Raw genomic sequence first — 25,325 nt, 5'->3', positions numbered from 1 at the left:
TGAAATAATGAAAAATGCCAAAATTACTATATTGATTAAACCTCAAGATTAACAATTTTAGATTAAATAAATCTAAAATACTCTAACAAACTGTCTGCGATTAGTAATTACCACCTTCCAAACAATGCCCTGTCTTCTATAGCACAGTGGGGCAGATGTATTAAACCTGGTAAAGAGATAAAAATGAAAGGAGTTGACACACCAGCCAATCAACTGTGAAATGACAGTTGGAAGTTGATTGGCTGATTCGTTATCTTTTTCCACTTTTTCTCCACCAGGCATAATGCATCTGCCCCAGTGTTGGGTGTCTTGTAAAATAAAGCCGGTGGAGATCCTGTGAAATAGATCCTGGGAAAAACACTGCACATAACTCTATTGTAGAAAGCATTCAGATGCTATTACTGGTTACAGATTGGTCCAGCACCTAATAGTTCTCTACATCAGTCTTGCCAAATACAACATGATTGGTGCTCTAACTTCAAAGAAACGCATGACCTAGTAAAGTCTGCATAGCGTAAACTAGAATGGTTCCTGATCACTACGGGGGTTTTTTTTGTTTGCATCATTAGTACTGGAGTCTACCTTACTTCTGTTCACTGTGTTCCAATGTGTAACTTGTGTCTCTTCCCAAAAGAAGGTGACCACAGGACATGTCAAATGGAAGGTACACCCCCATTTTGTAGGACAGTTTAATAATTTTAAACAATAAACACTATAGATATCGCATACCTGACTTGCAAACATTTCTTCCTGCATTTCTTTCCACATTTCCAGCTCAAGAGCAGCTTTGTATTCTAGAGTCTCACGAGGTTCCGCGATATGTTCTGCACGAGGGTGAGGGGGCGGAGGGTTCTGGAGTAGTGAGCTCTTATTATTCAAGGAAATAGGAAAGAAAAGTATCAAACATGGGCTTCCATATGTAGGATGGAAAGGACACAAATTTCAACCAACAGATACAAAGGGGAAAGTTGCATATATAATCATACTGTCCTATTCCTATTGCCTGCAGTCATATTAGGAACTCGGAGTTGCCTTGCTTGCAAACTGAATGGAGACTCTATCCATCTATCTCATGTCGCTTTCCTGGCCATAGACAAATTTCTCATGAGCAGAAATTCACAAGCGAAGGATAGACAGGCCCCTAAGTTTAGACCCTGGGGTGTTAACCATGACCTAGCTATGCACATTTTTTGGAAGCAATACACCAATCAACATACTGTCTAGCATGTATTACATATTGGAGTGAGCACGTCTTGAGATCTACCTGTGGGTACTAGAATGCAGATTACTTCATGCCAAAAGGAGCAAATTATACGACAGGACCACAGTGGGTACCCAAAGGTTCACTCAATGGAGCTTCAGGTGTAATATATACTCTACGGAGGATCAGCACTTTTATTTCTTCTTGCAGCGCACCACCCCATGTGAAATGAGTAAAATTTGACCCATTTGGGCCCCCAATCTGCACTTATTGCATTTCGCCCAGCAGTCGGGTCGGTGTAGCCAGTTTAATTCTCTAAAATAAGCACACATTGTAAAAAGCAACTAAATAGCACCCCCTATCTATTATTACATTAGTCGGGAGATTGGGAACACATAAAACAATGAAATTGCACACGAAGGAGTAGCACAGACAGATTGTGAGAGAAATGGAAACCAGTGTGCAAGAAATGAAGTTGGGTAATGAAAACAGATACCTGAGAGGACTCTGAGACAACAATCTCTCGCTTTTTCACAAGTCCATAATCCTCTAAGATTATTATGCACGATAGTTCAGCCACTCTGCTTTTAGGTCTGAAAACAACAAGTATTAGAATAAAAACAATTATAAGACATAAATAACTAACTAAACAAATGGATGAGAGACCGGTCTCTTTTTATAGACGTCTCACTACTCAAGTAACTAGATCCTACCAAATAAATATATTTAGGGATTTTAGTTTTACCTTAAAAAAATCCCATATAACCAACACTGAAGGCTTTCCTGGATAAAATTGTGGAGGCACAAAATGATGGGAGGAGTCTGAAGTGGAAGACAATTTTAACAGATTTCTCTTACTCGTTGGATCGCTGGCTGAGAGATCAGAGAGCTTATCAGCCGCACAGTCAGCAGCATGGAGTCAGGACCCCATGCTCAGATGGTTGCGACCCACAGTGGTAAATGTACGGTGTCTCCGTATAGACCAGGGATGGGCAACACCGACCCTCCAGATGTTGATGAACTACACATCCCAGCATGCCTTACATCAGTTTCAGCATGGCCACATAGCAAAACTAATGCAAAGCATCCTGGGATGTGTAGTTCACTAACATCTGGAGGGCCGGTGTTGCCCAGCCCTGGTATAGACACAATGTTGCAATTTGCGCAGCTCAAACTAAATGCTGGGCACTATTTGGGCAGCAAACAGCGTTCACAGCGCCAGTCCTATACAGACAATAATAAGATCATTGCTGGGCAAGTTGTCTGGAGCACTATTCAAGTATAAAAATATTGATTGAGTGCTGTATAATTAGAGATAGAATATATATATATATATATATATATATATATCAAAATGATGCGGCACTCCAGACAGTTGAAATAGTGCAATTAATCTTTTTATTCAGCAACGTTTCAATATGTGAGTATACGGGAGCCTGAAGAAAATACTCACGTATTGAAACATTGCTGAATAGAAAGATTCATTGCACCATTTCAACTGTCTGGAGTGCCGCATCATTGTGCGGTCTACATTTGATCCATCTATTGTAATCCACTGTGCTAAACTTTAGGGGCATATTTACAGAATCTCAGTCATGCTTGGCACACACAGTCACATTCAGTTTAATTTTAGATTCGATTTGGAATTGGCAGACAAGTCTATTCTGCTTCGATCTGCCAGAAGCAAGTTCCATACAGCCGCAGCCTCCCCTCTTCCTCTCCGACTGTCCACCCCCCCCCCCCCTTGAATCTGCATCGACAGCCACGGCTTAATATTGCACCTTAATAACACTCTATAATACAGTTATGCCTTACCATATATCCCAACATTGGAACATTAAAACTATTTTCTTGTGTTTTAAAGACTGTAGTGCAATATACTGTATACTGACCATAAGGAACCTCATTATAATGTATTTGAATAATAAGAAACCTGTATACATTCTAGTAGGAAGTATGTGCTGTAAACCCTTGTATGACAAGTTTAAGGAACTTCTTTCAGACAGTGCCATCTACTGGCTTGAGTGATTCTCACCACTTTAGATAGTTAATTCAGGAAGCCAGTTTTCCAGTTACTGAACCATTTATTAAGGATTGCATTTATAATGCGAACTGGACAGAATATTACCCCCCAGGATCGCATTGTAACATGCAATCCTATCAAGGGGATGTATTAATATGTACACACAATGCGCTCGGCGTTGGAAAGGGGGTTCTGCACATACTAAAGTATGGTGATGCGATTTAGGCTCGGAGCTGGGGTGCCGCTGGAGAGTTCAACTATATAAAAGGTTTTATTTTTTCTTGGATTTATGTTTATTATATTTGCAAACAAATTAATAAGTATTTTTAGCTGATCTAAATACTAATAGCATTATTCTGACAGAACAACTTTAAAAAAATAAATTAAAAAAAAAAAGGGACAGTTCGTAAATTATTTTGGCTAAAGGGTGCCTTGAAAAAGTCATGGAGACCCAATGGGTGTCTTGAACAGAAAAAGTTTGGGAACCTCTGCAATACAGAAATGGCTGCTGCAAGGCTATGGACATCCTTTCTGTGACATTCCATGGATATCCCCACTTACACCTAATCCTTTATCACATATTTCTACTATATGCTGCAGTTCTGTAGTTACCGGACAGAATTGATTTAACCTCCATGGATGGAAACATTTAATAAATATGTAATGCGTAACCCAGAATTCTGTCGTACATTAAACAGAGTCTTACCCCTCTATGGCCACAACAGAAGTCTTCTCATAAAAGGTTTGTCTCCAACACTGGTCACCATGGGGTCCTATGAATTGTGTTTTTTCTGAAGACAAAACATTTGACAACTGAAGTCTCGCTACTCCAAGCAGAACGTCCTTGGCAAGTTTATCTTTGTGCCACACTTCAACCAGGAGGGGTAGCCTTTAAAAGAAGGTCATATTTTCATGCGATTGAATACAAAACTCCCAAACCATTAGTAACCTTTTATTTTACATCGTTTTTAATCATTTTACATTAGCTGTACATTTTACAAATAAATGTCTGTCTAATTGAGATAAACTCCAAAACCACTCTAACTATTGTGATTCTGGTTTCCCTATTGTATAGGTAATTTTCCCAGGCAGACTTAGGCTGAGTATAACAGAACTCCCACTAACATGATTGGACACACCAGTGTCACATGACACGCATGGTCAGTCACATGGCCATGCATTTATTCCGCCAATGATCAGACGCGTAACTGGGTATAGTTAGTATATAATAATAAGAGGGAATCCTATACTAAAGTTCATCCCATTCATAAAAACAGATCATCCTCGAAACAGAAAAAAAAAAAGACTTTGGTGCACTCTAGTGGTCATGTACAACAATACATAGTATCGCTGTTATATCACATGTTCAACAAACCACATAATAAAACACAGGTGCAGACTTTCCTCCATTAAAGCGGAATACGCTATATGCTTATATGAAATCATTGTTATTTGTTGCAGAACATTGCTCTTAATAAACCAAATACTATGGTACATAGTAAATTTTCAAAAAATCCTACACACAAAGGGGGAAATTTACGAAGATGTGTATTCTACTTCACATGTGTTGTTGCTACGGGCCACCAATCACATCCTGTCTGCTATCTTCTAGAGCAGGCATTCCCAACCACGGTCCTCAAGGCACACCAAAAGTGCAGGTTTTAGTGAGATCCAGGCTTCAGCACAGATGGTTTATTCAGAATCACTCAGGTACTAATTAAATCATCTGTGCTCAAGCCTGGATATCTACAAAACCTGCACTGTTGGTGTGCCTTGAGGACTGTGGTTGGGAATGCCTGCTCTAGAGGCTGCTAAATAAATAAGAAGTAGATTCTGATTGGTTGCCCATAGCAACATCACATGTGAAGTAGAATACACATCTTAGTAAATTTCCCCCAAAGAATCAGCAGTAGTTTTCCACTTACTCCTAAACCTTTTACGTTTACAATTAAACAACCTGTATTACCACATATACCGCAATTAAAAAGTTTAGTAAAGGAATGTGAACAAGACGTGGGATATCTGTTGCTTTTTCTGCTGCAATCCACCAACCACTAGATTTACAGGTCTATTCTGATTTACTATTCTTAAAATGACTTCATATGCTGCAAAAATAAAATACAGGTTATGTCCCAACCAGGACTCTGTACCTTAAGAAGGTCTCCTGGAGCTGATGAGGCAAAGTTGCAAAGTCAAATGCACAGTAAGACTGGGGGAAAAAAACCTCCATATTTCTCCGTACTTCCACTGGAGGGTTGGTCATAATAGGTGCTGCACTGCCAAAAAACGGGTACGAGTACCTGAAAACACGGAATACATGTGAATGGACTTCTAAATGCAAGTCATTTATTTGTGTTTATCATAGAGATTTGGTCTATAAACTGGTTTACTAAACCTAAATACTGAACACATTGGGTGTGAAGGATGGACATGTTAAATGTACAGGCTGACAAAGATAAAGTGGTCATTTAGCAAGAAGCTCTCCCAGGAGTTCTAGAGCTCCCCTATTTCTGCCATTAAGCAGGATTTATTCAGCTGTCAGGTAACGTGTTGGAGAACCCAGGAAGCTGCCACATGAATACAAAGTTTGTTCTCTCAAACTAGTTACACCACTGAGGATTGGAATATTACACGTGCAAAACCATATTCAGACTATTGAGAAACAGAACTGGATATAAAATTATTTATATATCTCTATCTATACAGATATATCTATAAACATGCACACATATAAAAACACTTTAATTCCTGCCAATGAGGTGAGGACCAGCATTGGCCATTTATTATATAGGATACAGTACAAACAAAAACATAATACCGTAGCATGCAGTTTACAGGAAATCCAGCATCTATATTACTGATACTTCGCAAGTCGAGGGAGAAGCAGAAATGGTGCGCAGCTGGGGGCACTGCTATTTTCGGTGCAGAAGTAGATTCGGAGATGCTCCTTACAGCTTCTAAAGCATTCTGGGAAATCGGCGGTGGAGACTGAGCACCTGCTATTAAAATACATAAAAAATACATAGTTCTGTAATTCTGTACCATAGTTATTAATTGTATGTATTGTTGAGGCTGGTGTGAAAGAGGCCAACCTGGGAATGTCCCTGCATGATCCCTGGATTGTATTTCTGGGTAAATCCCTGCCTTTTCCGGTGTGAAAGAGGTATTAGGGTCAGAGTCTGCCGGAGGTAAGGGATGCCAGGCAATTCTTTTGTTATTATTATTATTATTATTATTATTATTATTTTAAAGTTACTATCCTTACAAGGCAAGATTTTACGTTCCACAAAATAAATAAATAAATAAAAAGTCTGAGATTGGCAGGCATCCCACACCTTTGGCAAACTCTGACACTAATACATTTGTCCCAAAGAATCAATTTATCCAAAACTCAATATGTATAATCCCAACCTCACTACCTGGCATATTTTCTGCCATGTGTATCGTGACCTATTAATTTCCATATAAAGCTACAGTATCATCTTTGCAGTGTCAGCATTGTATCAAGCTTCATATAGAAGACATTTATGCCTTTGTGTTGGTGGTGACAAATACAGCAACATTTGCAGCAGAACACTGGACCAGGTGGATGGGGAAGACTTGGAGGGGGGGGGGGGTCTGAAGCACAGAAGCATATGGAGATGCAGCCAATGCACCACATCCCCTTGCAACCCCATTATAAAGCATTTAATTTCAAGGAGGGCAGTCTAAGACAAAGGGGTCTATGCACTAAACCTGGGGAGAATCATAGATTTTAAAAGCCTGTAAGATGGCAGTTAGGAGCAGATTGGCATGGACTTTATCTCTCTCCAAAGCTCAGTACATAGACCCAAACTCACTAAAAGAAGGAGTCCCATGTAGTAAAACACAACAGTGTAAACATAGAAGTGCTTTACTAAGATTGCAAAGGCCAGTTTGCATCAGGGAGAGAATACATGGTTTATTATTATGAGAATTAAGTATTAATTCCCCTTTCTCACAGCACCTTGGACCCAGGTTACTGCAGAGTTGGCAATGTATGGACCCGGGTCGAGGTGTGGTGTGAAAGCACCACATATTATAACCCGGGTCAACAAAACCAGAAATTTGAATCGTGTTATAACAAGGGTTAAAACTGGGTTGCCGTCTGTACAATGGGAGACTTGGGTTTAATGTGAAAGGATTGGACTCAAGTTTGCAATGCTTGCATTCACGTCAGATTAAATGTCTGTGAGACTAAGGGATATTTTAAAATGGACAAGACAAAATCCTTCAGATATTGTTGCCATACACTCTGGGATATTTGGGTTCCCCTCCTGTGAAGAAACAGGGAAAATGTCATCCAGTCAGCGGCGGCACTGAATCCACTGCCAGATGCAACCGGCAATTACTGGATCTACAGGACATGTGACACGATTACTGACCAGTTAGGGCAACACAGTTACTGGTCGATCTAATGCAGAGATGGAAACACTCCTGTCATGACCCCTAAAGATACCTTTATAAGAAAGAACATCTTATGTGCACTGTGAGTTGGGGTACGATTACTTGAAACCTTGATAGGTTTCAACACAGTATTGTTAATGTGAGTTGGGTATGAATCTTGCTCCTTTTTTGTGGAAGGAGAACTCTCACAATCCCCATATATCTGCACTGGTGTAGATATATTAAAAAACTTTAATGCGGACGTACTTCACCATATATTGCTTATATGTTTTTTTACATGTATAAATTCATATGAAAAATCTGTCTGGGAAGACCTATTAACTTACCCACTGACCAATATTTTGAACATTACATATAAAAAGGAAAGTAACATTCGATATACCTAGCGCTAGTGTGTTTCCACCTGAACCTGTTGTATTGTGGATGTCTTGGGGGAAGTGGTGTCTCCCCATCAGGTGTTTGAGACTAACTTAGCTGCTGCGCCAGAGGGTGATTCACTAGTCCATTGTCTTCTCTAGGGGATTAGAAAGTGTCAGTTGCTTTATGTTATCACCAATTACCTGCTAGAGGAAGCTCAGACGGACCTGGAGCCTCTGGTATCCTTTGTACTCGAGAAGTTGCTGGCTCTGCTTGCACGGACTGCAAGCTCTCAGCTTCACTCTCCGTGGCATCTTCTTTAGTTGGTGGGGAATCCCCAAACAGCTCACGTTTTGGTGGTAAACTATCTGGTTTTGAATTTTTAGGAGGCGTTGATGGTTCTTTCAAGGTCACAACACTTTCATTAAATTCTTTGGCACGTTGTGAAGTCTAAGAACAGGGAAAGCCGCATTTTAAAATGATTTTATGTATAAAAACATTCACAAACTAATAATGAAAACACTTCTTAGCACCATCATACCTGTAAAGTCCCTTCTTTATGCAGAGCAATTGACACCCCGATAGTTGGGGAGCTCTCCACCGCCATAGAGGACTGTTTTGCTCGGTTAGGTGGCGAGAGCATGAAAGCACCTTCAACAACCACTGGGTGGTGCTCTATTTCTGTGCTGGCTTTCTTCAGCAGTCCTGTTAAAGGAATATCTGTGCTGCCAAGAGACTGATCACCACAACACAGATGTATCTTAGAAAATACAAAGGAGAAGGGAAGGGTAAACGGTTGTGCAAATTCAGGTAGGTAACAGTATCTGTTTCACTAGATCCTTGCATGTATGAAATGATGAATATAAAACACAACAAAAACATTTGTCATCTCTGATATGGTTGCTGATAGCAGCAACTGTCCAAATGCCTATGTAATGCTCACAAAGAGTTTACTGGCTGTTAGGTGCAGGTAAAGAATAAATTCCAAAATGCAACATTTCAAGGGTGTACCTGCTTTATGTAGCACCCAAACACCATGACCAGCCATTTTTGGCAAAATGAGTCCCAGGCCAGTGATAAAGGATGGGAGGGTATGGGTCCTTGGGTCGATCCTATATAGGTCGGCAGCTGAAGGTAGACAGAACTTAGGTCGACACAAGCATTAGGTTGACAGTCAAAAGGTCGACACGTTTTTCACGTTGTCGACATGGCCACTGTCAAAGTGTACACCTTGTCCCCTTGCATGGCTCCCTGCACTTGGCACACTATTTTATTCTATGACCAGGCCGTAGTGGCTGGTAGGGTATGAAATACCACCTGTCAGCACTTCGGCGCAAAAAAACCTCATGTCGACATTTTGACTGTCAACCTTATGCTTGGGTTGACCTTCCAAACCTGTCGACCTTAGCATGTCGATCTAAATAGGGTCGTCCTAGTGACCACATCCCGGCTGGGGACTTTGATTGCCATACAAACCATACATGGGAGATTACATTTAGACTGCAAATAATACCTGGACAACACAGAGCACCAGTATATGGATTATTATTATTTTTGGTACTCTTTACCTAGAACTGCGGCCACGATTTGGATCGTGGGCATCGTTAGTAAAAAATCGCGGCCATCGCGGGCATTGAATGCACTAAAAAATCGGGTGCGATGCGACCGACGCGATGGCCGCGATTTCCCATAGGGAACAATGTTAAATGTCTCAATTGACCCGATTTTCCTCTTCAATGTCTCAATTGACCCGATTTTTCCATAGGAAACAATGTTAAATGGCCCACAGAGGCCACATAGGCACCCTGAAGTGTGAAATGGCCCCCACAATTGTTAACGCCACCCCACGATCAACGTCAACCCGAAGCGTGGCGAGCGCAGCAAGCCCGCGAGGGGCGGCGGTACGCGTCCTATGACCTTTTTATGCCCCCACTATCCATGTCGGCGTGGAGTTGAGAATAGAAAGTGTGACGAGCGCAGCGAGCCACAGAGCCTGAAGCGTGGCGAGCGCAGCGAGCCCCGCGAGGGGATGCAGACAGCTGTGAAGCCCGCGAGGGGACGTGTATACCTGTGAAGGTATCCGCGTGCGCTCGCCACGCTTCGGGCTCGGTGGCTCGCTGCGCTCGCCACACTTTCTATTCTCAACTCCACGCCGACGTGGATAGTGGGGGTATGAAAAGGTCGTAGGACGCGTACCGCTGCGCTCGCCACGCTTCGGGTTCTCGTTGATCGCGGGGTGGCGTTAACAATTGTGGGGGCCATTTCACACTTCAGGGTGCCTATTTGGCCTCTGTGGCCCATTTTACATTGTTTCCTATGGAAAAATCGGGTCAATTGAGGCATTGAACAGGAAAATCGGGTCAATTGAGACATTTAACATTGTTCCCTATGGGAAATCGCGGGCATCGCGTCGGTCGCATCGCACCCGATTTTTTAGTGCATTCAATTCGATGGGCGCCCTTCTAGGTAAAGAGTACCTTATTTTTTTTTTTACTATCACACAATGCATGACCCCAGTTCTTCCATCTGTATAGAAAGGAGATGACGTGTAGGATGCATCACCTCCTGTAGTAGGGGGAAGGTAGTACCTGCATTTTAGGCTGCACAGAAAGGTACATGCAGAGCACTTCCGTACTGCTCCGTATTCTGACGGATGCTCGCTCTGGCTCAAAGTCTGGATTGATCAAGTCCGTAAATGGTTCATTTGCGACATCATTTCCCAGCAAAGAATAGTAGAAGAAAAATTCTGGCTGTGATTCAGGAAGCCTCAAAGTACTTGGGATTAACTGAAAGATATAAAAATCTTATTGATCAAGAAAAACGACTAATCGGTTCCCATGAAAGGGACATCGACCCAATACTGCAGCATAATAAAACTAAAATGTTTAAGCCAATTTGGCTCATGCGTCTACCTGGCAATGCCACAGCGCCTATGCTCCAACCGGCAGACTCCAATAATGTACGAATTGTCAGGGAATTGGAAAAATACAGAATATCCCACTGAATTTGAATCAAGGATTTTCAGCATGGATTTTGCTAATGACCTGACCCAGTCATCTGCAAATTGCATTTCCCTTAACTGAAAGTAGATATATGGGCCCCATACAGCTATTTTAGAAACTATTATACCCACAAATACCAAGACACAAACCCATAATTATTTAAATTAGTCATACGCTTACAAAATCACAACTACAAAAAGGTATCTTTAAAAAAAAAAAAAAGAACATGCAGATACATTTATTAATGGAAGAAACCAGAAAACTACATTGTGGTAAGATGGCCGCTTACGGCCTCTGTTTGGTCATCTTCCGACCTCACTTACGTAATCATGTCACACTTGTGGAAACTGTGTAGGCTATTTATTGGTGTGTGTTAATACAGGTAGGACTACAGTCCAAATTGGAAATAGGAAGGCCAATCCTTGGGCCCAAAAAAGACGGTATTTCGGAGAGCATGCAGAGACTTGTTTTCAACTGGCAGAGCTTATTACTTGGCTTGGACACTGCCCCAGCCGAAGCTGGCAATGAGACACGCTGCGCAGCCCCACATGAATCCACCCCTTCAAGTGTCATTGAGCAGTGGGTGGAGTCAGTAACAAGAGGTTACTGACGGTAAGAGGGAACAATAATTCACCATTAAAAGGAATTGCAGAAATACAAAATCATGTTTAAACGTGAGCATAATGGGGGGGGGAGAATAAGCTACTAGTAATTTAGCATGGAGTACACAAGCCAGAACAAAAAAAAAAAAAGGAAACCTTAATCCTGTGCTTAGACAACAGTGACAGGTATACTTTTTGAAGCTTCAGTTCCTATAACAACTACTATAATAATTTAAAACAAAAATTATGTCACATGGAAAATATGTGCAAAACATTTAAAATTGGTGCTCTGAAGAAAAAGAGACACATCAAAGCCTAAAGTAGGTGTACTTAAGTAAATTGCTGATTATAAAGCAGTTATTACACGTGCCCTTACCTGCTCCAATTGTGTTGCAAAAGCAACAGTTACAGACAAAACAAAGTAGTCTTTACAGTAGTCCGCTGGCCCAATTTGATGGTAGCCTTCGCTTTCATTCAGAATTGGAACAAGGCTCTTTGGATCAAGGCCAGGGAATTCACCTAGGACTAAGAGAAATAGAGCATGGAATTTGGACTGTCGACTAGATAACCAGATTAACAAAGATCCAAAAAAGAACTAAGGTTGCAAACTCAATATTGTAAAATGGACTCTTAAATCCTTTATTTTATGGACACGCAAAGTATATAAATATCAGCCACTCTCAAAACACATTTACTCTAAAATTTGTAACATAATGGTTACAAAGTATATTGTGATAAAATACAAATACATACAATATGCAGAAAATCAAAACATCTTAGAACAAGACATCTTAGCTGCTAAAAGTTAAATATTCAAGTAGTGATAAAGCGGGTGATACAACAGACTTCTGGCCCGATTCAGATCTGTATGCTATTCCAAAGAGGTAGGGAATCAGCTGGGTAATACAGTACAACTAATATGCTACGGCAGCAGGAGGAACCTGTACTTTAGGGTGGGGGGGGGGCAGCATCGGATCACCTTTGGCCACCAAAGTCGCGGAACTTGTCTGATTATAGTGAAACTTACTTAAACTGCTCATGGGAACGTCTCTGCTGGGTCCAGGAAGTCTGTTTCCAATGAAGTGGACACTGGACCCAACACTGTCCCTACTACATCCTTCCCAAATGTCAAAGCAGGTCAATCATGCTGCAGATTAAGGTAGACTACATTCTACACATGTGCAGAACTTGTCCTGCACATACGCAGTGCACCAACCATCAGGTTATTACAGTTATGAACAAATTGGAATTAGTTGGAAAGAAACAAACAGATATTTTTGTAAATTGCGTATGATGGCATTTCAGAATGTGTCCTGTCGATTCAGGCTCTTTTTACATTTAAAGCACCAATGGGGCAGAGAAGTTTGGAAGGGAGCTTGTAGATGTTGCCAAGGTACAATAAGGGCATGTTGATGCAATAGGTATTCCTGTTTGTAGGGTAACGACTTTCAGGTTCTCTACCTATTGTGTAATACGCATAATATACTCTGGCCACATCCGATTCTCTGACCAGACAAATATGAAAGAATTACTGCAGTCTAATAGCAGGATTCAGAGTGTCAGAACTACCTTAAACTACCCAGTTACCATATAGAAAAAGACCTGTTTGCATTGCTTGCCCTAATAAAACAGGTATATAAACCCACAGCAGACCAGCAGTGGCATACCTTTGAGAAAGTTGTCAGAGCACAACGAAACGTGTCAGCTAACCCTTGTCTGGACATTGGACACTATCCTCCACTCCCCTTGAACCAGCTACTCCTTTTGTCCCCCCACAACAATGCAGTAGGAAAAAGAGCAAGTGAACCCTCTAAAGACCCCAACTCTAGGGTTTTATTTCTATTTGTATGAAAAGGAGAAATGTACAAAAAACAGCCTTAGCATACAACTTTTTGGTCTAGGGTTTCTAATGGTGTTATAGCATTTATTCCTTCTAAACACCACAGCCAATTATAATGGAGGAGTGATCATATGATCACAATACATGAGCTTACCAAGGTGGCTTAACAAAGGATACGTGCAACTGAAGATCATCAAGCATGAGACAGTAAGAGCGCCAACACACCAAACACTTATTTTCGTTCTTCATGATCATTCATAGTTTGCTCATAAGCCAGTATGTCGGCTTTCACTATACCAACCCTCGCATCCAAACTGTTGCCGGGAGACGGGTGATGGAATATCAACCTCAGTTGGGATGACTGCGCCAGAAAACCTGACAGCCGGGATGCCAATCAGAGTGACCAGGGCGGGTTATCGATACACCAGTGATGAGGGTGGGTGTTAGGTTTCGGATGTGGAGACGGGGGAGGTGGTAAAGTTAGGGTAAGGCTGTTGAAAGGAAGGATTAAGCACTTAGGAGGGGTGAAGACTAATTGTCTTGGTACAAGGGTTAAGGTTAGGCACTATTGGGGTGGTGTGTGTTAGGGTTGAGCAGCGAGAAGGAAGCGGGGGGGGGACCACTTTGTTGGATGTCAGTGTTGATATTCTGATCTCCATTCATCTTTATGTATCCCGCCTGTTCAATACGCATTTAAGCAAATATTTCTGATGTAAAGAAAGCACAGCTTGATCACTCAGGCTGTTGCACTGAGGTCTTAAAAAATGTAATCCGCAAATCTCTACCAACACGAAATATATCTGGAAAGGAGCATACGGAAGAATCTAGTGCATTAACTAAGAAAAAAAATCTGGGGCTGATATTTGATTCCTGGCTGCAACATCTTCATAATCCTTTCTCTTTTTTTGTTTGCACTCATTGTTAGATTTATACACTGCACACAGCAGCTCTACCTACCTCTACTGCTTCGTGGAGGCGCTTCCTTGGCTTTAAAAGGTTCCACTGCAGGTTTTGTGTCCGATTCCAAGGCAATACTGAGCTGCACTTCTGGCTTAAACCTTGTATACTTACTGCTCAATAGAGAATGCCATTTTGGAGCCTGTTCATACATATAATAAGGGAGGAAAAAAAAAAAAAAAAATCGGTGATGGAGGGTAATAGACACTGATCATTTTTTAAATGGGTAGAAGGGTCACAGATTTTGAAACACAAATGATACAGTATGCAATAAAGAGATCAGTTCTTCAATTTTGTTTATACCATTTTGTAGAGCATATACTGCACTGACAGATTAGGAGACAAACAATTAGGGGTACATTTACTAAAATGGGAGTTCTACTGAAGATGGGATGTTGCTCATAGCAACCAATCATTTTCTAGAAGGTGCTAAATAAAGAAGTAGAATCTGATAGAATTTCAATAGAATTCCCATCTTAGTAAATTTACCCCTTTGAAAGAAAGACAATTTATGGCCAAGAGAGGTATGTCCTGAATTTTACATAGAAGAGACAAATCCCAGTCACTATTATGTCTCAAGGGCAAGTCGGACCAGATTTCCCATAAGCTCCCCCGGCAGCTCCCAGGAGGACTAACATCTGACTTGGCACTTGAGGTGCCCTTTTTTTTTCATGTGATTTATTGCATGTAACAAGTAGTCCGGGTGAGCTACTTGGGTACTTCCAGGAAAGTCAGATGCAATACATTGTGGGTGCTAAAAAAGCACCTGCGATGTACCGCTGACGGCTGCACAATACGATTTATCTTATGTGCAGCATGCCCGACCTCTGACTCGATGCACATGGGACCGCGCATCGGATCAGATGTCAAACACATGCGATTTTGCCCCCGATTTCTCAGCCTGATCCGCCAGAATCGAGTGAAATCAGGCCAAATCACACTAGTGTATGGGGGCCTTTAGAACCAAGAGCAAACAAATATATGATCTGACTAAATGGTCTAGAACATAAATCAAGCTCTCATTTTCCTAAACAGCAAAAGTCACCATAAAACGAAATAACATTTATATTACAGGTTGAGTATCCTTTATCCAAAATACTCAGGACCACAAGCATTTTGGGAAGGGATTTTGCGGGTTTCACATTTTTTTTTTCTAACATACTCCCCTGGTCCCCTGCCGGTACTTTAACAGTCCGCCGACGTCCCATCTGATTCCTTTTTCCGTTCCCAAGGATGCATTACGCAGGTGTGCTGGTGATGTCACCGGAGTATCCAACAACAAAACACTGAAATATTCTGAAAAACCTACGGTTTTCGGAATATTTCGGTTTTGTGATATCCGGATAAGGGATACCCAACCTGTATAATAAACATTGAATTGGGTAAACCAGATGGATGGATAGAATATTTTATGTTGCTGTAGTCCAGCATTGTTACATGACTTGTGACAGGATTTTGGGCCGCTGTAAAAAAAAGTTGAAAACAATCTCTTGAAATTTCTGTTAAATAATGGAAATACAATTACTTGTTTTTTTTCCTGAGCTGCTCTTAAGTCTAAAACAACATAACCAACAGACTCTTTTGCAGAAGTTAACGTATCCACGGCAAAACACTGCAGCTTGATTGGTGTTCGTTGTAACCTAAAAGAATAAAGCAGTATCATTACAGAGAATTTATTTATCTATACAGAACTGCTTATTTAAACCCAGCACACATAGATTATTTGCTGCTCTGCAAAAACTCAATCTTTTTCCTTGAAAAAGATTCTGTACAATATGTATAATGGGTCTAATTCATGTTTGATTGCAAATGTGATTTATTAGGCCACAAAAAAAACTTATCAAATTACGCTGCTGCCCTGGAAAGAAAAAGATGCTCACTGGAGCCATCACAAGTTTATTCGCAATTAGTTACACATTTGCGACTTACATGCAAAAATGAGGTACATAGTTTATAAGGATTGGTCTTTGGCTATGCAGACTGGACACAGGTGCCAAGTTTTTGTATGTTTCAGCTCACAGTTGATGGCAAAAAATGGCTGAAAGTGGCAATGTGTGCCTCTATTTTCACACAGTCCTCGTAAACCCCATACAGTCACTTCCTGTCAATCATTTTTACTTGAAATGCTCAGTGCGAGCAAGATTGCAGTGGCACCTTCACTGAATTAGCCCAATGTGCTTAATGGTTTGGAATCCTTTAAATAACTTACTATCACAGTAATCACAGCATTCACAACAAATACACCATAACATCCAGAAAATCATCAACATGTTTCTTTTTACAGCAAATTGCTCTACCAGAGATTAATACGAAAATATATCTGGAATATTTGTCCACTCAATGAACAAAGTTAACCAAAGTGACTGGAGATGACACACTATAGAGTTGTCGCTCCTCTGTATTGTCAGCTTTTAATACGATGATTGCTTTTCTCTAGTGTGGCCAGTGAATCAGCACAGAGGGTGATGTTAGGGAAGGTCTTTGGTTTGCTACTTGGCACACAAGCTGTGCTGCAGATCACTGCAATCAAAGGCAAATGCACCAAACAAAATATATAATCTTGGCCAATTGGCCATTTTTTATGAATTCTATGTTTGTATGCTAATACTAAAGAGTGGCAACAGAAGAAGGGTAAAACCTATAATTACCTGTGTTGGTGAAGAGCTTTTCTGTCAAGTTCCCAAGCCAACTCTGTAGCAAACTGTGGCTGTTCTAAGTGGGGTATTGGATCTGTAGAAAGCTGTTCCCCATCAAATCTGGCTTCAACCACAAGCATGTGTCTAGAGCGCTTTGGAAAATGACGCCCTGGAAAGAGAGAGTAGCAAAATGTTAGTCATGAATTGGGCAGGAACAGCCAGGAAACATGTTTGGTGATAAGATTGCAGACAGGGTACCTGAACTCCATTGGTCGTGTACCTATCAGGTTCTAATGGGGTATTCAATCTCCTGCAGCCATCTCCCGACGGGGAAGATGGCTGCGGGGCCCTATTCTATGCTGTCTTCCCCAACAGCATTGGACAGTGGATCTCGGAAGAACAAGCCCGACTTCAAAAGCAGTCGGGCTCGTTCTGCCAAGAACGGCCAGGAAGTGATGAGCTCCCGGCTCCAGCTCGTGGCCACGCCCCCTTCTAGTCCCACTGCAAGCTGAAATTGAATCCTGTCTGCAAATTCTCGGTCGAGCAGACCAAGAACGGGAGAGGGTAACGGCTGTTGGTCCAGCTCTACAGTCGTGACCCAAGACTGAATACCCTCATAGACATAATGTGTATCGACAGTTGTTTAGTAACATTGTTCAAAATCTGCAATAAAAACTTTGCAACCAACCTGCTTCTAGCATTTCTATGTGTACTGAAATTTGGGCAATGGCCGCTTCAGTCACTGGCGTATGTGTATGCATGGCTTTTGTCATCTGTGAAGTTGCTGGGTAAACATAATCTAATGTGTACCCAGCTTAAAGCTGTCTATGCAAAGTGGCCACTTTTTGTCCGATTTCGCTGGATCCGGCCGAGAAATCGGGTGAAAAAGTGAATGTGTTTGACATCCGATACGAGATGGGACTGGCCGCAAGAAGGATCTGTTGGATTAGACAGCCTCTGGCAGCAGTGAATGGTATAAAATGAGACATTTAGGGATGCCAATCCCAGGGCATTTTTTCAATCCTGGGATTGGGGATTAAAAAAAATGCCCAGTCCTGGGATTCCCAGTATAAGCCTTATAGAAAAACACTACCCTGCCCCCTCCAAACCGGCCACCCCGCACATTTACACGCATAGGGGGATGGGCGGTGCAGCCAGAAGCGAGGCAGGAGGGAGCGGTGGTGCGGCCTGTGCAGCGTGATTTCTGACCACGTCGCAGAGCCGCACAGCCGGAGATGGCAGCAGCGTTCGAGCGTTAGACAGATGCCTATCCCATGATTGGCCTCCCTAATCACATGAAAAAGGACCACATTCAATATATCCTAGGAAGCGCCTGGATGCTTCAAGGGAAATTTTTTATGCGACTTCTCACTCCAAGAAGTCGCATAAGTGTATGGGGGCCTTTAGACTTATTATGGCTGCAGTCAGATGTGTTACTTTCATTAACTAAATTGTAATTACTTCAGTACAACTCTGCAACAGTTATTTTACTCAAAGCAGATATTTTTATTAAAAATGGTATGCCTTTTTTTATGCACAATATGTTTGTTTACATACTGTATTGTTGAATTTTGTAGTTTGAAGGGCTGTTAAATATGTTCAATCAATAGGACGATATGTTGCTCTGAATGGAAAGGGGATGTACAAACTACTATGAAAAGGCCTTGCTAACCAATGGCTTTCCAGCTGTTAAGAAGCTACAAGTCCCAGCATGCCCACATGTTATTAAGGAATGCTAAATTTGAGACAGGGCATGCTGGTATCTGTAGTTTCAGAGCAGCTGGAGAGCCATTGGGTGGCCAGGCCTGCACCAAATACACCTCTCTACCTAGCTAATTACCCCATATCCTTACAATATACATACACAAACAAGTTACATATTTAATCTATAATAGCTATGGTAAGTGCATCTCTTTTGTACACCAAACCAGTTTGTGGTGCAAACCCACTTTCTGATCCTTGGAACTGCCATGAAACTGAAGAGCAACAGCTCCAGTGAGGAGTGGGAGAATATGCTCCTATCACACCAGTGGATGTAAAATGCTGCTGCCCTACCAAATACCGCACTGCAGCACATTACAATTTTTTTTTTACTTTATCTAAAAACTTTAAAATGCAAAAGACAGCAGATCATAAGGACTAAATGAAGGAATTGCTGTTCAGGAAAGCTGATTTTAAACATTTTTGAATCCCAAAAATACCAGTTATTCTAATAAATGAAATTCTGGGTATTACGGGATTCAAAACACACTGGGCCAGAACAGGAAGAAAATACTTACCTTCTCATCTGGCCCTCTCAGGATCTGCCAGCTGCCGGTAGAATAGGACGGAGTCCCATGAAGCAGTTGCTCTCAGTCACTGATACCTCTCTCACATCACACTGAAACCCAGGTAATGTGACCTGGATTTTAAGAAGGGTTAAACCCCGGTTGCCCTGTGTATAATGGGACACCAGGGTTTAATGTGAAAGTGCCGGACCTGGTGCCCAGCCCGGCAATATCGATGTGAAAGCAGTATGAAAGGCTGGGAACAAAGTGATATCAGTGTGAGGTGAAATCTCAGCCAATCATTGACCAAGAGCAGACAGGTTACCTCTACTGTCTGCAGAATGGGGGCGATTCATGTGGCGCAATATGAACGATGCCAGGAAGAAGATCCAGGAGCTATTTAAATTTTAACAAGTGCACACTGCACTTACTCGGTTATTGAGCCATAAACCGGACATTTAGTCATGGTGATCGTCATTCTCCAACAAGTGCTGGTCGAGATGCTGTTTGCGCATGCGCTAAGGCAGAAAACAGCATCGCAGAAATAGCCAAGTTGGATATCTATAGATTGTGAGAATGGCCTTACTACTACCCCTTTCACCCGTTTCCCGTTCACACTATGGAGGAGGTAGCGGTACTTGTGTATTATAGCGGCGCCCCCCATTTCCATTGCGCGATGTTTTAATCGCATCGCATGCCATGCACCCGATGGTATGCGATGCGACGTGATTTTTGCCCCCTATACGATGAAAGATTGTATAAGCACCCTAAAGGGTGCTTTTAAGCACCGTAATGGGTGCTTACAATGTTAAATGCACCCCCACGCCACCCCCCCACTATAAACGTGAACCCGAAGCGTGGCGAGCGCAGTGAGCCCGCGAGGGGGGGCGGTACGCGTCCTCCGACCTTTTCATACCCCCACTATCCACGTCAGTGTGGAGTTGAGAATAGAAAGTGTGGCGAGCGCAGCGAGCCCGAAGCGTGGCGAGCAGACGCGGATACCTTCACAGGTATCGGAGTCCCCTCGCGGCCTTCACAGGTATCTGCGTCCCCTCGCCACGCTTCAGGCTCGCCACACTTTCTATTCTCAACTCCACGTCGTGGATAGTGGGGGTATGAAAAGGTCGGAGGATGCGTACCCCGCCGCTCGCCACGCTTCGGGTTCACGTTTATAGTGGGGGGGTGCATTTAACATTGTAAGCACCCATTAGGGTGCTTATACAATGTTTAATCGCATCGCATTGTATGGCATTGTATGCCATATACAATGTCATACAATTTTAAAATTGTATGGCATTGTACAATATCGCGCGATATCGCATACCATCGTATGCCTTATGGTATGCGATGCGATGGGCGCCGCCAAAATACACAAGTACCGAGGTAGCACTTGGAGCCGTTGCCAGCTCTACACGCTGCCTACTCCACCGCCCCCAATGACACGCCGACTCCCCGGAAGATGTAAGCGACCCAGCAATAACACCAGTTCACTGAGGGGATGTGAGCATCCCAAAATGCAGGGTCGCATTGGGACTGAACCGTTTCAAAGTCCCGGTGTGATCCTGCACTTAGCGATGAGGAAGCAGTATACCTCTATTACCGTTTGTTATTAACCAGTTTTGTTTTATCGGTGTGTCCAACTGTAAAGTGCAATGGAATTTTCTGCGCTATAAAATAAACTGTTTGGGGTGTACAAAGATCCTCTAGTTGGGATTAAAGGTCATTTGAATTGCAACAGGATCTGCTTCATGGTGCTATCCATATTGCACTGAATTGAATCACCCCCAATGAGCTTAAAATAATTATCCACTTTACTTTTAGAGGTGCCTGATGTATGGTCTGAAAACTGACCCCAGCATCATGAGTGCCTGAATCCAGACAAAAGTGAGCAAGGAAACTAACCCTAAGGCTGGTTTCACACACTCCGGCTCCTGCCGGACGGTGAAATCCCGCACGGCCAGGGAGCCGTGCCGCACGCAGTACTTTATCATGGAGGGGATGGCCACAGCCCGGCAGCCGTCCCTTCCAGTGGTGGGATCCGGCTGCAGCCGTGCGGCCGGGCCGTGGCCGTCCCGTGTGAATGGACACAATAGTGTCCATTCACAACTAATGTGTGCGGCACACCTCCCTGGCCGTGAGGAATTTCACCGTCCGGCAGCAGCCGGAGTGTGTAAAACCAGCCTAACACTCAACCTTCCCTGTATACTTCATTTGAGATTCTGGATGTTGGAATTCTAGTGTCTACTCTACTGGGTGTTGAGATTCCAGCTCCTGTCTCTGACCACCAACATCTCGTCTGTTGGGATGCCAGCTACATCCCCTTTCAACATATCTTTCTTAGTTTAGTAAGGAACCTTAAAATACCACACTTGTATTATGTTTAGCAAGGAAAGCTTCCTCACTTGAATGGTCACTGCCCCATGGAAGCTATAGAGGTAAAGCAGAGAGTGCAGAATACAAGCAGCAATGTAGTTGGCCTTCAGTCTAGAACACTACTTTATTGGTGCTTTGAGATTAAGGGGGAAATTTACTAAAGGAAATTTGTAAAAAATAGGTGTATTTGTATTTAGAAATACACTTATTTTTGACATTTACTATCCCGAAAATACGGCAATTCGTATTCGTATTGATGTGCTATCAATACGAATAGGAATTGCCGTATTTTCGGGATAGTAAATGTCAAAAATAAGTGTATTTCTAAATACAAATACACCTATTTTTTACAAATTTCCTTTAGTAAATTTCCCCCTTAATGTTGTGGACCTACAAAGTACTACGGGAGACATTTACTAATATGGGAGTTCAATTTCACATGATGTTGCTAAGGGCAACCAACCATCTACTTATTTATTTAGCACTTTATAGAAGAAGATAATAGATCATATATAATTGGTTGCTTATAGCAACATTCCATATTAAATATAACTCCCATCTTAGTAAATTGCCCCCAACATGTCCTGCTAGATGGCAAGCTAGAACTAGTAGTCCCAAAATATCTGGAACACCGTAGATTACACTGGTATACAACCAGCCACATTCAGCCTATCAAAATGACAGAATAAGATAATAGTAACATCAGCAATGGTGGTTATGCGTGGCCGAATGGAGCAACACTTGCATTGCCGTCAAGCCCCATTTAGTGGACACCAGCATAAAAAACACTTCCATGTCCCCAAAGGAGGTGAGGAGCAGCATAAGCCTTTGATTTTATAGGATGCCTTAAGGAAGTAAATGAAGGCAAGAGAGAGCCACAGACTGAGCATTAGTCTGTGCAAAGAGCAGGTTCCCCAACAGCATAGGAGTGCTGCTAAGCTCCTGTCACAGATGCAGGGAGACTGATGGCAAAGATGGCAGTTTAGTTAACAGATGCTTACAGATCCCAGAGGGGAACTCAGGTGACAGAAATATTGTTTAAAAAGACTTCATCTCCCATAGTGATTATTATTGTAAACCATATGCCAGGGTGAAAAAGAAAATCCAGTAACGTTTTTATTTAAGATTACTTATATATAAACCCTTCTGCCAGGGTGGGTAAAAAAAAAAAAATCACCTTAATATTTCCTATCCAAGTGCTCTGATGCAGAAATTGGCTATATTGTATTTCTCCTTAACAGGTAGTCATTTATTATGTTTACTACATCTATTCGGGGATACGTCATTAGGTCTACAACAACTAGGTCGACAAGCATTGGATCGACACCACTAGGTCAAAATGGGTCTAGGTCGACATGACATTAGGTCGACAGTCAAAAGGTCAACATGGGGCTTTTCACTGTTTTTTGAGCCGACATGTGCCGAAAGGCGGTATTTCATGCCCTAACATCCACTAGGGCGTGGTGGGAGAATAAAATAGTGTGATGAGCGTAGCGAGGTACCGTGCCTGAAGCATTGCTAGCGAAGCAAGGGGATGCTGTGCACTTCAAACTGTGTCGACATTCGGGACAAAAAAACAGGGAAAAACCCCATGTCGACCTTTTGACTGCGGATTTTGCCCATGTCGACATAATGCTTGTGTCAACCTAATGTCATGTCAACCTAGACCCATGATGACCTAGTGGTGTCGACCCAATGCTTGTAGACCTAGTTGTTGTAGACCAAACGATCCACACCCTCTATTTGGAGGATCTGAGTCTGGGCAAGATTGGTCATAGGGCTAACAGCAAAGATTGCCAGTGGGCTGACACACCACAGAGACCGGTTTTGTTTGTGGTCCCTGCATGACAGACAGCCCACCTTACTGCATCATTCTTTTATTCCATCTCTGCAGTACAGTAACAGCAGTGCCATCCAGTGATGCTGACATGGATACACAGCATGTTGTGCCTGTGGTGCTGCCCTTGTCAGGCAGGCCTCTACTACAAAACTTTCCAGGGGTACTTTTAGTTCCCAGTCAGCCCCTGATCTGAGTATACTGTATAACTAAGAACCAGCAGCTGATATACATACAGTTATAGCCACAGCTAAATATACTGCACCAGGTAGGACCTCGTTATAGAGAGGAAGCTCATTACACCCATAGTGTATACAGCATGTAGCGTTGGATCAGGGGCAGGCTACTACTGCCAGCTTGCTCTGACAGCTGGGTATGCAAATGCTGAGACTTGTAGTTCTGTAACAGGTGAAATGCTAGAGATGACCTCCCTCTGCCACACATTCAGGACGGGTATAGGGTCTGCAGTTCAAGTATATTACCCGGGCACATAATGTGTTTTTATATTGGATAGAGGGGAGTTTGAGCGGTGACAGTGTCCCTTACCTTCCAGGATGGACACGACAATGAGCAGCTGCTCGGACTTGGGCCCCATGTTTGCACAGAAGCAGAAAGACGCAGCAGGACTGATCTGGTGCAGCTCCTGGGACTGGCTGCTGGGGAACTGTCACCCGCCGCCGCTGCCTTATTTGCCGCTTCTCTCAGAATACAAACACAGCGAGTCCACGCCCCCTGACTACCGACTACTTCCGCCTGGCAACCGGGTGCCCGACAGTCACACAGCATGTAACAACGCCCACTGCTGGAGGTCTGGTGTCAGTAACAGCCGGGACCTGGTAATGACGGAGCAACCTCCTCCACCGCTTTAGTCCTCCTCTTCCTCTGCTGCACAGTGCAGACGAACACGGGGGAACTGGAGCAGATCTCTACGTTCCGGAATAATTCCGTTCCGCATATGTTTGTGACCCGGGCATGGCTTTTCAGTATAGATGCGACACCCCCTTTTTGAGCTGTATAGCGGATTGTATAATGGATGGGATGATACATCAGGTTACCTACCTGACCCTCTCCTTCAGGGAGAAAATGCTCTGTTCTTGGGCTTCCCTGGTAATGTATGATTACCCATCACCTGGGCTGTGGTGAAACACCTTTCTTATCAATTACCTAGCTTCCCACAGGAGATGGCAATCATACATTACCAGGGAAGTCCAGGAACAGAGCATTTTCTCCCTGGAGGAGAGGGTCAGGTAGGCAACCCTGAGCTACATACCTCCCAACATGCCTCCCTATCCAGGAGAGACACAATGCTGCATACCTCCCAACTTGACCCTCTCCAGGAGGGACACAAGGCTCTTTCTCTGGGTATGGGTAACAACCGGACCAGGACAAAACCCCCGTACCACCGGACTGGACATCAAAATCTGCATTTTGGAGCTTGTAGCGTCTGGTCAGGGGGGTGTCCTGTCCAGGGGGGCTGCCTGTGACACCTGTCACCAAGGAGAGAAGGGGGGGGGGGGATAAAGCCTCCCTGTATGGTCCGGGCATGTACCAAAAACCGGACGGTCCGGACCACACGGGGAGGCTGTAATCTCCCCTTCCCCATGTCCCTGGTGAAAGCTATCATAGGGACCCCCCCCCCCCGGACTGGACACTACAAGCTCCCGACTGCAGATTTTGATGTCCGGGTCCGGTTTTTACATAGTCCCCTTTTCTCTTAATGTATGATTGGCATCACCTGTGGTGTAACACCTTATCCATTAACCTGTTAATAACAGGTATTGGCAGTCATACATTAAGACGTAGTG

The 25,325-nt window shown here is 42.9% G+C and overlaps 1 protein-coding gene across 1 annotated transcript in view; it reads right to left on the bottom strand.

Annotated features, from left to right (window-relative positions):
• The window catches only part of CEP120 (centrosomal protein 120), a 69,906-nt gene extending 45,409 nt beyond the window's left edge, over window positions 1-24,497 (bottom strand). The window contains exons 1-13 of the mRNA XM_083151583.1: window positions 24,067-24,497; window positions 17,056-17,212; window positions 15,933-16,047; window positions 14,408-14,549; window positions 11,987-12,135; window positions 10,595-10,792; window positions 8,548-8,766; window positions 8,210-8,456; window positions 6,043-6,223; window positions 5,375-5,524; window positions 3,931-4,113; window positions 1,698-1,794; window positions 730-867 (exon numbers count right to left, since the gene is read on the bottom strand). Coding sequence (XP_083007709.1) covers window positions 730-867; window positions 1,698-1,794; window positions 3,931-4,113; window positions 5,375-5,524; window positions 6,043-6,223; window positions 8,210-8,456; window positions 8,548-8,766; window positions 10,595-10,792; window positions 11,987-12,135; window positions 14,408-14,549; window positions 15,933-16,047; window positions 17,056-17,212; window positions 24,067-24,115 — 2,025 coding nt within the window. The 5' untranslated portion in view covers window positions 24,116-24,497. The remainder of the gene's footprint in view (window positions 1-729; window positions 868-1,697; window positions 1,795-3,930; window positions 4,114-5,374; window positions 5,525-6,042; window positions 6,224-8,209; window positions 8,457-8,547; window positions 8,767-10,594; window positions 10,793-11,986; window positions 12,136-14,407; window positions 14,550-15,932; window positions 16,048-17,055; window positions 17,213-24,066) is intronic.
• Between the last annotated feature and the right edge of the window lie 828 nt (window positions 24,498-25,325).

This window comes from Crinia signifera, chromosome 1 (assembly GCF_055691185.1).
Source record: "Crinia signifera chromosome 1, ASM5569118v1, whole genome shotgun sequence".
NCBI classification, from domain to species: Eukaryota; Metazoa; Chordata; class Amphibia; order Anura; family Myobatrachidae; genus Crinia; species Crinia signifera.
Note: the sequence above shows the minus strand (reverse complement) of the source record. Positions and strands in the feature narration are given on the sequence as shown.